We start from the raw sequence: 13,427 nt of genomic DNA, 5'->3' as shown, positions 1-13,427 counted from the left end.
TTTAGGCCTATTTATTATTTATTTATTTACTGGGTACCTGCTTCGCCATTGAGACATTACAGCTGGGAGGGTACAACTCGTACAAACACTCAAAATTACATTAAAGCTTCTTTCTGGGCGAGTTGGTGCATACTTGACATAAAAATTGTTACAGCGCAATCACATGCAACCACAAAGTATGAAGGACGGGACACAAGCGCTTGTATCCCGTCCTTCATACTTTGTGCTTGCATGTGATTGCGCTGTAACAATTTTTAACTCAAAATTACATTCATAAAGCATAGAAGAAAGGGGGTTAGCAGAGGGGCCCGATTTTCATTAGTCATAAGAAACCTACAAACACTGACACCAAGGACAACACAGGGGAAATTGCTTGTGCTTAATAAATGAAATAAAGAAACGATAAATTAATGGAAATTAAAGTGGATGAAAAAACAACTTACCGCAGGTGGGAACCGAATCCACAACCTTCGCATTTCGCATTCATAAAACATGAAAGATATCATAATTTGAACAAATACAGACATTGTCAGGTGATAGAGTATTCCAATCCCTTATAGTACAGACAAAGAAAGAGTAGCGGAAAGCGTCACTTTTAAAAGGAATATCACGTATTTTTAATTAGTGATCTCGCCTTTTAGAAACATATGTGGGCGACTGAAAATACAATTCCTTAGCTATCCCCGTTTTAGAGCAGTATATGCTATAAAGAAATCTTAATCTGAGATTTCGATGACCGTGTTCAAGAGGATGCCAATTTAATGCTTTTTTGCTTTCTGTCATGCTAAGCATCCTGTCATAATTGCCAAGGACAAACCGAACTGCCCTATTCTGAACTTTTTCTAGTGTATCTACAAGTTCTGTAGGATGGATGGATGGATCCCAGCAAACACACGCATACTCCAGTGTACTGCGGACATGTGTGAAATACAGTTGCTCCCTAAGTTTCTGTGGCAAACTACTAAAGTTACGTTTCAAGAAACCTAATGCTCCGGCAGCCTTGTTCCTAACATGAGTAACATGTCTGTTCCACCTTAGATTAGCAGAAAAAAATAACCTAAATATTGATATTCTGACACTTGTTCTAGAGTAGCATTATTTATAGTGTAATGATTGCGGTCGTATGAGCGCGTCCTGGTAAAAGTGACGGGGACACTATTTTTCACATTCAGAGACATTTTATATTTTTCACACCATGTGGCAATCAAATATAGATCATGTTGTAGTGCTTGTTGGTGAGATTCGCTGCTGATAACCCTACATACGATACAGTCGTCTGCAAACATTCTTAATGATGATGTGATGCCCGGAGTGATGTCATTAATCAACAACAAAAATAAAAGTGGACCAAAAACTGATCCCTGGGGTATCCCAGACGTCACAGGTACATATTCCGAGGAACATGCGTTGAATGCCACAGACATCTGTCTTGAGCGAAGATAGTGAGCAATCCATTCGATAACTTTGTCATCCAACTTGTAACGTCTAAGTTTAGCGATCAGTAGACTATGCGTAACGACGTCAAAAGCTTTTTTTGAAATCCAGAAATATACAATGAACAATTTGTTCTGTGCTGAGACTAGCTCATGAGTGAATGCAACCAATTATGTCGTACACGTAAAACCCTGCCCGAACCCATGCTGACTACGATGAAGAAGGCTATTCTTATCAAGATGAGACATGGTGCAGCTATAAATCGCATGTTCCATAACCTTACACACGATGCTAGTTAAGGATATTGGTCTGTAATTCTCAACTCTGTCCACTGTTATTAATTGGCACCACTCGCGCTAGTTTCCAATCACCAGGAACAACGCTGTTATATAAGGAATTTTGATGTAAGCGACGCTAGTACAAATGCCCGAGCAACCCACATGTCATCCGGACCGCACGCTTTCGTTGGTTTCAAACACTTGAATAATCGCTCGATGCCCGTCACACTCACCTCAGACATTTCGTCCGATTCGACCGGAAAGTCAACACTATTGACCCCACTAATGTTTGAATGAGTAGACTGAAATACTGATGAAAAGTAATCAACAAAGATTTCGACCTTACTTGAGTCATCATTAACAATTCTGTAGGACCCAGTGCAAGGGTGGAACAGAAGTGTCATCCTTACCGTTTCTCTTAATATATTTCCAAAATTCCTTAGGATCGTCCTGTAATCTCCGCTCCAAGTTCGCAAAGTATGTGCGTTTAGCAGATCCAGCGAGCTCTCTAAAGCTGCGTTTTAACTAAATTGTTTGTGACGACTATCCCATTGCTTAGTTTTAATTTGCTGATAGCTACTTCTGATTTTCCGTAATAAGGAACGGAGTCGATAGTGAAACCATGGTTTATCTTTTGCACGTTTGGAAGACAGAGTTCGAAGGGGAACAAAGTCATCTCTTATTTCGAAAAGCCTGTTTTTAAGTACCCCCCATAGCTCTTCCACGTTTAATTCATCGGCCAATGTGTCAAAAGTAGGAAGACGAGATTCAAGCCCTAATTTTAGTGCCGCGTAGTTAACCTCATTATATGCATACACAGTTCTAGGTGTTTTTTTGATACACAAACATTTCGAAATATTGTGTCCGCTACAAGCACATTATGATCGCTTATACCAGGCAAACATGTACATTTGATACAATGCTTGGTGCATGACGAAACAACAGATCAAGCACATTACCAGTGCCATCATTACTCGAAAGGTCTCTTACGAACTGATGGACCATATCTTCGTGCACAAAACCAAAGAAAGCTTTATATAAACTGCCTGTGGCAGTATGTGTAAGCATATTGCCCGATCCCCAATCTATACCGGGAAGATTGAAATATCCTCCCAATATAATGTGATCCCTTTGAACTGTCTCAAGAAAAGTCTCAAGAATCATTTGGGCAAACTCATAAGAAGCACCAGGGGGTCGGTAATCCAACAAAAAAACTTTTACCATTTTCGGCCCGCAACTTGCAAAATACAGATTCACATTCCAAATCACAATCAACCCGAACACAGGACAAGTTGGATCTTACAAGAATGAATACGCCTCCTCCCCTTGATTCACGTTCCCGCCTAAAAATGTGATAACCAAGAGAGAAAATTTCTTTATGAAGGAACGATGAATCAAGCCATGATTCAGTTCCTAATACTACTGCGGGCTCAACAGAATTTATTAGTAAATGAAAATCAACTTTGTTTCTAAGGTTTCTACAATAAACGATCTGGAATCTGAGCTGATTCGTCACCACAGATTGCGCCAATGGTCACGTTTCGACTACGCCACCAGTGGTGCTTTCGATTTGATATCTTTTATCACCCAGGTTTAAGGCACCAAATCTTAGAACCAGTTTCACTCCCTCCTTCCTATTTCCTTTTGCAAGCGCCATTTTTCGATGTCGCCAATGTCATTTTGCAAACCGCGGTGGTACAACTAAATTGTCAACCTTACTGAATAATTTTAAGTCATCTGCAAAGAACAAGACCCTCACGTTCATAACATACAGCGGAAAATAATTGATAAAAACGAGGAACAACAAAGGCCCAAGGTTGAAGCCTTGAGGATCTCCTGATGGTGATACAAATTCGTCGGACACACAGCCAGAAAATCTGACCAGATTTCGACGGCTGCCAAGGTATCTTTTGAGCCATTGGCAGTACATGGACAAAGCCCGTATTTTTAATCTCCATTAGAAGTACTTTATTTGAAACCGTGTCGAAGGTTTCAGTAACTTCAAAGCAGACTGTGCCTACATGACCGTGATTAAACACGTGAGGCCCACTGTATCGAAGAAAGGCGCATCAATTTGATCCAACGGATCGACCTCTTAAAAAAATGTGTTGCAAAGACAGATTTCTCGTTTGAAATATGAAATTATACGTTCGGGGATTACCATGTCAAAAACTTTAGCGAAACAACAAGTGACACTGGCTGAAAGTTGTTCACATCACAAGCATTAGCGGTTTTAAAAGGACACTAAAGCGAAAAGGTAAATCAGTTTAGACTAATAAAGCATTGTTTGAGAACCCTGCAGGCAGTCATTCCAAAAGAATGGTTTGACTATTAGATGAGAAAATGAAGGTCGAAGTGTCAGTATTTGAATTTCGCGCCGAAACCCCGACGCCAGTACGTCAGTGTGACGTCAGGAATACCAAAGTATGTTTTCGCATTTGGGCCACGTTGGCTGAGTAGAGGTTCTCGAAACTTGCCATGTTGAATACTTGGTTCCTTTAGAACACAATGTAGTCAGTCTGTGCCGCTATATGTAATTAGTAGGCCCTAGAAAATGCCATCAAAATCGTTGATGTCACAGCGACCAGGTGCGGGAACTTGAAACAGGTGTCACCACCTTTCTTTCGTTTTAGCGCTTTTTCCGGCTTACCAAGCGTCTTATCGTGATAAGAGTGGTGTTTTGGTGCCGTAGAAAGGTAATTTACTGATGCAGAAGAAATCATTTTTTGCTTTGGTGTCCCTTTAAATACAGGAACCACTACTGGCAGCTTCCAACGGCAAGGAAAAATACAACTGCGCAAAGTTGAACAAATGCTTTAAGGCAGTACTAAAAATTTCAGCGCATCATTTATGAAGCTGGGAATTTCATCGACACCTGTTGAAAGTTTTGGCTGAAGCTTCTGGATCACCGATAAAACATCATGTTCATCGACACTTTCATACACTAGGCAGTCAGTGCCGTCATCAAAGGTGATAACAGGGGTTGTGCTGTGAGGGCACACAAAGCAAGAAATGAAGTGGTCAGCGAAAGCTTGGCATCTATCCTGCGGTTTTGAACAAGTACTGTCACCAATCTTCAGCAGAGAAGCACTGAGTTTATCTTTACTTTGCTTCCGCACAAAAGCCCAAAAGGAGTTCGGTTCCTTCTTGAAATTCTCTTCATGAAGTTTATGGCATTCAGCTTCATCGCGTAGATTAAGATTTTTCACAATTTGTATAAATTATGAATATAATTGGTACCAATATTGACTTTCAAATTTCATGTACAGTTTGTGATAACGTTGTTTTTTCCTTAAGTAGTGTTTCAAATTGCAAGAAAACCAGCAAGGGAATCGAGACTTCCTCGGATGACATCGCTGTATATCTTTTCATTAACCATTGTACAACTGATGTTAGTAGATCAACACACCGTTCAACACTTCCGATCTCAAAAATGGAGACAATTCACAGTTGTGAAGCTCAGTGTACAGCCCAAGGTAATCGCTGTAAGGGTGCCTAAAATTTGCTGCTTCTTTCAGGCATTGGACGAAAAGACAAAAATATTGACAGAGTAAACAGGCAATAAAATTTACCTACGAAATCAAGAGGATCAAGAGGGGGGCGATTCGCACCTGAACAGATGCACTCGGGCCACTCGCAGCTTCACGCAGGCGTGCATTTTCCCCTCGAGGCTGTCGCATCTCAGCGGCCAACGCATTTCTTCGACTAGCCATTGTTTGCATCATCTGATCAACACTAGACGAAGCGCTGATGGAAGCCTCGTCTTGAAGATATAGGGAATACATAGGTTCCTCGGAGGGCGTGTTTGTGCGGGCGGTTTTGCAGATATCTGTCGACGAAAGATTGGGCAGCTTCACACAATGAACACATCTGTACTTGCTGGTCCCGGACTCCATGAGGGTGTTGTATTCCTCGGCCTGTATGTTGAGGCATTTGCAATGAAAACGCTGCAGGCAGCGTCGTGTATAAGGTCAATAGTAGTAAAGATTCATTAAAACTTCTTTCTGGGCGAGTTGGTGCATACTTGACATGAAAACTGTTTACAGCGCAAACACATGCAACCACAAAGTATAAGGGACAGTACACAAGCGCTGACTGTCAACTAACTTTTATTAGTAGTAAAGAAGATAGCAAAACGTATAGTAACGTCAATTCGTAGTAATTATGTGTAACTAAGGGAAGTAGAGTGAGCTGAATTGAACTAAAATTAAAGCGAGTTAGAGTAAGGTCACTTGAGGGGAAGTGAATGAGAGGGAATTGAAATGCATTAAGGCGGATAAAGAAAGATGAAGGATGGTACAAATTAGGGGAGTAAGATGAATTTAGGTTGGTACAAATAAGAGCAAGGAGAATAAGGTGGATTAAGGTTGGCAGGTATGAGGGCAAGGTGAATTTAGTTATCGAGAGTGCGACGGAAGCCCGTCTGTTCGGGATGAGACATGACAAAGAAAGACATACACCGAGCATGTAAAATAATTTAAGACAAGATTTAAGACAATAATTTAATAAAAGACATGTTTCCATACGGCTTCCATACCGAAGCCTTGTTCACACATTCATGAACGGGATGACTTGTGAACAGGGCATCCGTATGGAAGCCGAAACGTCTTGTCTTTTAAATAAGTTTTATTTAGTTGGTATACGTCTTTCTTTGTTAAAGTGAATTATTGTTTGTACAAATTTAAGCAAGGTGGATTAAGGTGGATTAAGATAAACATGTGAAGGGCACGTGACCATGTTTGATGTCACGTATCATGAATGTAACCAGGTAATCAGAGAAGTCATAATGCTTTCGCATTGAGATTGCGTAATATTTCAATGACCTAATTTTTTGTCTTTAATCATGTGTGTAGAATCGCAACGCCATATCCTGAACTTCCCGTCTTGTTCCAGATCCTCGGAAGTCGCAAGAAGGCGTATAAGATTGAAGGTGCGCAGGCGGAGCGGAAGCAGAGTTTCATGGACATTTTGCTGCGCATGCACATGGAAGAGGGCGTCTTCACCGAGGAAGAAATTAGGGAGGAGGTCAACACGTTCATGATCGGGGTGAGCGAGCGAGCTTTGATATCGTGGATAGTTTGCAGCCAAGCAGCAGTCTTCCACAGCCAGTGCAGAACAAGGGAGTAGCTTGGTTTAAATGTTCTGTGTCGTACTTTGAAATTAAGCTTAGAATCTGCATGGCTCCGACACCCAGCGCCATTTGTTCTTGCACTGTTCTCATGTCCTTTTATCATTGCACATTTTCCTGTGTGAATGATACGACGCCACCACTCAAATTTTTATGCACTGTTCGATAGCCATAAGAATGCGCAATGAAACAGTGCAACGGCAACTATAGTTTTTTTTTACTTCGAGTGCAGCTAAGATTAGCTAAGCTGTTCAACAACAACAAAAAAGACGGAAATAACACGATGCAAGATACAATCATAATACCTACGCCGTTCAATCGTCAGCGGGCTGACGACCGAACACTGAGTCTTATCGTTGTATATTGCACACTTCCACCGTATCTTTTAAATTATTTTTTTTCCTTGAATAGCTTGACTAACGGTGGCTCGGACACCGTGTATATCGTACTAGTCACGTCGGTTCGCTCTATTCTCTGAAAACTGCATTACAATGGAGACACGTTACCTCTTTACCCACTTTCATTTTCCCTTTCCTCATGACTTTCTGCACACCAACTTCAACTACATCTAATTATCCCTACGAGTTCCTTGGCTTCACTGCCTTTATATGGTCATGATGAACAAAAATCGAGCCACTCGGTTTCCCTTCCTCTGGGTCACCTATTCCATCACGTGATTTATTGGGAAAACAAGCTGTGCAGAATAACGTATCTGAGCGTTTCTTTCTTACGTCAAATTTCAGCTCTTAATAAAATGCGCGGTCTCCTACAATGTAAAATGAAGTCGAATGTAAATGCTTCCAGTCTTCGGTATTGAGTTTCTAGTGTGAAATGAGAGTTCACGTGACAGAAAAATACCATAGAATAATGACGCCCAGGTGCATTACTTAGATGTTCTGCTAAGATATATAGAATGGTTAACTAATTATTCAGATCCCACACACTCTAAGCACCGGCGTGCGCCAACATTTCCGTGCCGTTTGTGTTACGCGATAGTAATTGGCGGCGATGTTGATGGCGAATGTTTAATTACTGAGCGCCTTGTGGAATACGAGAGTGGTGAGGTCAGGGTCCCCATCCGATAAGCACTTTTTTTGTCCACGTAGTACAGAGTCTTCTCTGTACTACGTGGTCATAGCCTACGTGGTCATTGCTCATAGCCTGCAAAAATAACTGTCATTGCCTCACACAGCTTATCGCACTGTGGCAGAACTGTTAAAACTTAATTGAATTATGGCACTTTATGTGACAAAAGGACAATCGCCATATTAGGTGCGCAATAATGGGGGAACTGGGCATTAATTTTAACCACCTGGGGTTCTGTAACGTGCACCTAAATCAAAGTACACGAGCATTTTTCCATTCCGACCCCGTGGAAACGCGTCCGCCACGCTCGGTATGGAACCCGCGACCTCGAGCAACGCCACAGCCACCAAGATAACGGGCACACAAGCGTCGATTGTCGTCGAGACGGTGGGGTGCTGCAATGCGGCTTTGCGTCAGCGCGCCGTGCGTCGGTCCTCCGCAGAAAAAGGTTTGCACGGGGTTTATTTTTTCATAAACCGAAGAAACATACAGTAATGTACCTTGAATTAACCATTGCTTGCTCCGCAACAATTAACTTGCTCCTCAACTGTGTCACGTGCACGAGTAGCCTTTCATTGACGACACTCCAAACGGCCCATGCTTTGAGGCTTCGAAATGCCCCTCTTCCGCGCCGCGTAGGCGAGCTGCCATGAGCGAAGAGTAAGAAATTTGAGAAATGAGAAATTTGAGTGCAACTACATACGTGTGTGTGCTTCAAAACATTTATTGTAATGAGGTCCAGAGGCTCGACTTTCTAAGCCATGGCGGGCCACTCCCTCGTTGGCACTGATGGCCAAGCCCTTCAGCGACATCATGGGCCATCTGCTCGGCCCTTAGTTAGCCATGAAACAATGGGCTTTGAATATTTTTTTCCACTGTGTCCATTCTTCAACGATATTGGGGAGAGTCGTGGGGCACCCCGCCAGCATATGTCTGATTCCAATGATGCCATTACAATCGTGGCAGTCCAGCTTAATCTCCCTCTCTGGATATATTTTATTAATGTGGTACGGCGTGGGATAAGTATACCTGTTTGCAATAAGCGTAGTGAGACTGCCTGAGCCCTGTTCAGTTTTGAATATGGCAATGGGAATTGCCTGCGTCTTAAATAGTAATGTTTGGTAATGTTATTGTAAGTTATTAAATGATCTCTAAGTTCCCTGGCTTGATGGTGAACGGCTCGGTTGTGACTGTCACGGTTAGCAAGTCCTTGTGCCAAGTCATGAGCAACCTCATTGAGGTTCACCCGAGTCTCGTCTACTTACGCCATATGCGCAGGAAACCATCGCATTTCAGTTCTCAAAATCCCAATGTTTTCAACAAGTTTAGCTGCAACTCCAGCTACGTAGCATTTATGAAAACACATTATAGCGGATTTCGACTCACTGTTAATGCAGGCCCACTTATTACTCTTCATGGCTAGAGCAATTTCCGCTTGTTCCACCACCATGGGGTCCTTGGTAAAAATAGCGATAGCGTCTTGCACCTTCCCTTGATAATTTGATACAATCGTCATATATGGTTCTTTACCTTTCGCCCAGGCAGCATCAACTATGGCTGCCAGTTGGTTCTGCTGCTCTATTGCACGAGTGCTTTAGCTTTTGCCTTTCTCCTTTTGATATATTCTGGATGCACGTTTCTGGGGCGAGGGTTGGTACTGATCTTGTACCCAACTTCAGTGCTTAATTCTACTTCTGCCTTTATTTGGCTTCTTGATCTATTCAGTTCTACACCGATTGCCTGTAATATGTTCCTGCCAGCACCTGTTTTCGTCAATCTTTCGTGTTTCGCTAGATATTGAGCCTCCGCGATTTCTTCCATTGTGTTGTGCACCCCTAGACTCATGAGTTTGTCGGTTGCAGAGATACTGGGTATCCCTAGGGCTACTTTAACAAGCTTCATGAGCATCACAATAATTTGGTTATGTTCTGCCTGCTTCTATTTGAATAATCCAGCCACATAAGTAAAGTGACAGAGAGTAAAGGTATCTATTAGCCTCAAAGAGCTGTCTTCCCCTAAGCCTCCGTGTCTATTGCTAATTATCCTTAGTAACCTAATGACTTCATCTGTCCCATTCGAGATATGTTGTATTTTTCTATAGTTAGCATTGTTTCCTGCTATGTGATACTCGAGAACCTTGATTATTTCAGCTAGCCTGATTGCGGATCCTTCATGAGTGTATAAGCACACTCTTGGCTCATCTTTCGGTAGTAACCTCTTGGTTTACAACCTTTTCTGCCATGTTTAATGACCAAGAGTATTGATTTGGCTGCCGAGCATTTCAACCCCATGTTTTTCAGTGTGTTCTCTACAACATATAAACTTTCCTGTCCTACATTACCCTTGACACTCCATATGGTTATGTCGTCGGCGTATACCACATAACGTATACCCTTAATTTTCTCCAGATTTCTTGCAACCTTGGACATTGCTAAATTGAATAGCATGGGCGAGAGCACAGCCCCTTGTGGAGTGCCCCTGTTTCCCAAATTCTTAGCTTCTGATTTAAGCTCTCCCAGCATGAGTTGTGCAGTTCTGTTTCTAATAAAGTTTTTAATCATGTTAAAAAGTCTCTTACATAACCCTATCTCCGAGAGAACGTCAAGTATTCCCTTATGCTTTATACGATCAAAATCTCTTTCCACACCCAATCCCAAAAGAGCCTTCGTATGCGCTGGGCTGGCCTGTATAAGTTGGTGTCTGATAAGCAGCATACCATCCCAAGTTGACACACCGGGATGAAAGACGATCAGGCCGTATGGGAGGATGTCGTTCTGCTTAACGTATTGCGTGAGCCGATTTAGGATGACATGTTCCGAAGCTATCAATTAATAAAAGCAAGGCGCAGAAGACCAGGACTCAAGAAGAAGAACACAAACGACAGGACCGGCGCCTGGTCCTGGTCTTCTGCGCCTTTTATTAATCCAAGCATGAACCAACTAGCCCAAGCAAGGGTTTTACTTGAGCATATTTCTTACATTGGGCCCTTTCTTTCAACAGGCGCCGGTCCTGTCGTTTGTGTTCTTCTTCTTGAGTCCTGGTCTCCTTCGCCTTGCCTTTAATAAATAAAACATGAACCAACTAGCCCAAGCAAGAGTTTTACTTGAGCATATTTCTTCTACATTGGGCCCTTTCTTTCAACAGGCGCCGGTCCTGTCGTTTGTGTTCTTCTTCTTGAGTCCTGTTCTTCTGCGCCTTGCCTTTATTAATTCAAGCATGAACCAACTAGCCCAAGCAAGAGTTTTACTTGTTCATAGCTTTGCTAACACATGACGTTAAGGAAATAGGACGGAGGTTGTCGAGAGTGAGTTGTTTGCCTGGCTTTGGTATGAGAATAGTATCGGCCGCCCTCCATTTCTCTGAGTATATCCCTTTTCTCCAACATTCATAGAAATGTTAAGTTAGATAATAAATTGATTCATCATCTAAATTATTTTATATCTTGTTAGTTATTCCGTCAGGTCCAGCCGCCGATCTACCATTAAGACTGTGTAGAGCCTGCACTTCACTCTCAGTGAAGTCCCGGTCAAGTTCTTCACATATGCCTCCCGTGTATTCGGGGATCTCGTCTCCTTGGTTTGGTTGTTTAAGTGGGATATATTTGGTTGCAAAACTATGCATAATATCCCTCTGGGTTCTATCTTGGCTTTCCTGATGAACCAACTTAGCTGTAGCTGTTCTCTTGCTTGTCCTTGTTTCCGTCTCGTTGAGCAAGTGCTTAAGGAGGTTCCAGCTGCCTCCATGTTTGAGTCTACCATCAACCGAGTTACAAATCTCATGCCACCGTTGCTTCACGAGACTGTTGTTATTTCACATGTTTTAGAGCGCAGCTCTTTGGCGTCCGTTCCTGGGTTTCGCGTCGTCGTCGTCGTCGGCCTCGTAACCAGCTCCGCCCCCCTTTCATCCCCCCAGCGCTAGCAGCGACCGACTGATACCGCTGGATGCCGCTGACGCCGCCAGAGAGTCAAGATAACGTGACTGCATAGAACACCGTCGCCGCCATGCAGAAAGAGGAGGAAAGGGTCCCCCCCCCCTGTTATTGTGTGGCGGATAGGGTGCTCTTCAGTTGCCGACGCGCCGGTTATTCGTTGTCCCTGAAACCAACTCCGCAGCTGGGGTTGACTCACTATCGGCGTCAGCGGCATCAGTCAGTCGCTGCTATCTCTTCCCTCCTCCCTTTATCGTGTTGTCCGCTTACTGCGCGCGCTTCTGCCCCCATCGTTTGCCGCTGGGCGTACACGCCGCCCCCCTCCCCCCTCTTCCTGCGAGTCTCCGGTTGTCAAAGCGCCGGCTCGAACTTAATTCCTTTCTTCGCTCCTCCTCCAATGCAACCCCTGTGCGGTGGCAATCAGAGAGCCAGATCGGTGGCGGCGGATCTGTATATGTGCACCGCCCGAGCCGAAATTGCCGCTGCCGTTCGCCCTGTGCGGTGGCAATCAGAGAGCCAGATCGGTGGCGGCTTGACATAAAGACAAACAGCAATTTCCTAACACTTATGCGGGAGAACATCCCGTTCCTCTCGCTCGTAACGCGTCCCACGGCTGTGACAACCTCGCGAGGCACTTGTATACATCTCGTCTTTGAGAATCAAGCATTGGTGTACCAAGTCGAACATATATCAGTCTATTTCTCCGACCACAAAGCTTCCTTCATGACTGTCAAGAACTGTTAGTGGAGTCTTTGTTAAAGGAATACGTGTGAAAAATTAAAAAAAAATTCTGTGATAGCGCATACATGTGTTGCTCGATTTCTTTGCCTCAATCTATCGAAAAGGTGAAACAGCTTATTTGCTGCGCTCAAACTTCGCATTAGGAAGTAACGTAATCGTCGGTAATTTTTTAATTCGCCTCTCAATATTTTGTCGTTATTATATCGTTACGTTGCAGAAGTCACATATAAAGATGTATATGCTATATTTACCAAGAGAAGAAACGATCCATAAACTAGATGGCTCTCGAGACTGCTTCCGCCTCGACACTTCAAATCGTCTTCTAACTGGCGCCACTCTTGGTTCCGCCTTAACAGAACCCCCGTCCGCAAAGGCGTCCTCGCGGCGCTAACTATACGGGAGGTGAACTCGCGCCAAAGTGAGGCTTCAACCAGCACACATGCACAACGTCCGTGGGGACACGCGATCCAGTGGAGAGATATCGTAGTTCACATCGCTAAGCTGACACAATATCGCGTAGGGCCCTGTGTAGCACGTCAGCAGCTTTTCAGAGAAGCCGATGCTGTTCCATTGTGTCCATAGGAGGACAACAGAGCCATGAGAAAAATCGAATGGCCTAATGTCGGATATTGTGCCAGATCTTCTGCGCGGCCTGAAACTCAGTGAGCCAAGAGCCGGCAAAGTGGTGTGCAATGTCAGCCCGGGCGAAAATATCTTGAACATATTAAGGCGGAAGCCTATAATGGGGCTCATTGTCAAGGTCACCTGCCGTTAGCAGAAACTGTCACAGCTTTTCGGCCTCACTGTCGCTAGGCGCAGGTGTGCGCCTCCT

General features: G+C 43.6%; 1 protein-coding gene across 2 annotated transcripts in view; it reads left to right on the top strand.

The window, feature by feature from the left end:
• Positions 1 to 13,427, top strand: part of LOC142567725 (cytochrome P450 4V2-like) — a 283,152-nt gene that overhangs the window by 112,254 nt on the left and 157,471 nt on the right. For both annotated transcript variants that reach the window (XM_075677900.1, XM_075677901.1), the window contains one exon: positions 6,606 to 6,758. In XM_075677900.1, coding sequence (XP_075534015.1) covers positions 6,606 to 6,758 — 153 coding nt within the window. The remainder of the gene's footprint in view (positions 1 to 6,605; positions 6,759 to 13,427) is intronic.

This window comes from Dermacentor variabilis, unplaced genomic scaffold, assembly GCF_050947875.1.
Source record: "Dermacentor variabilis isolate Ectoservices unplaced genomic scaffold, ASM5094787v1 scaffold_14, whole genome shotgun sequence".
NCBI classification, from domain to species: domain Eukaryota; kingdom Metazoa; phylum Arthropoda; class Arachnida; order Ixodida; family Ixodidae; genus Dermacentor; species Dermacentor variabilis.
Note: the sequence above shows the minus strand (reverse complement) of the source record. Positions and strands in the feature narration are given on the sequence as shown.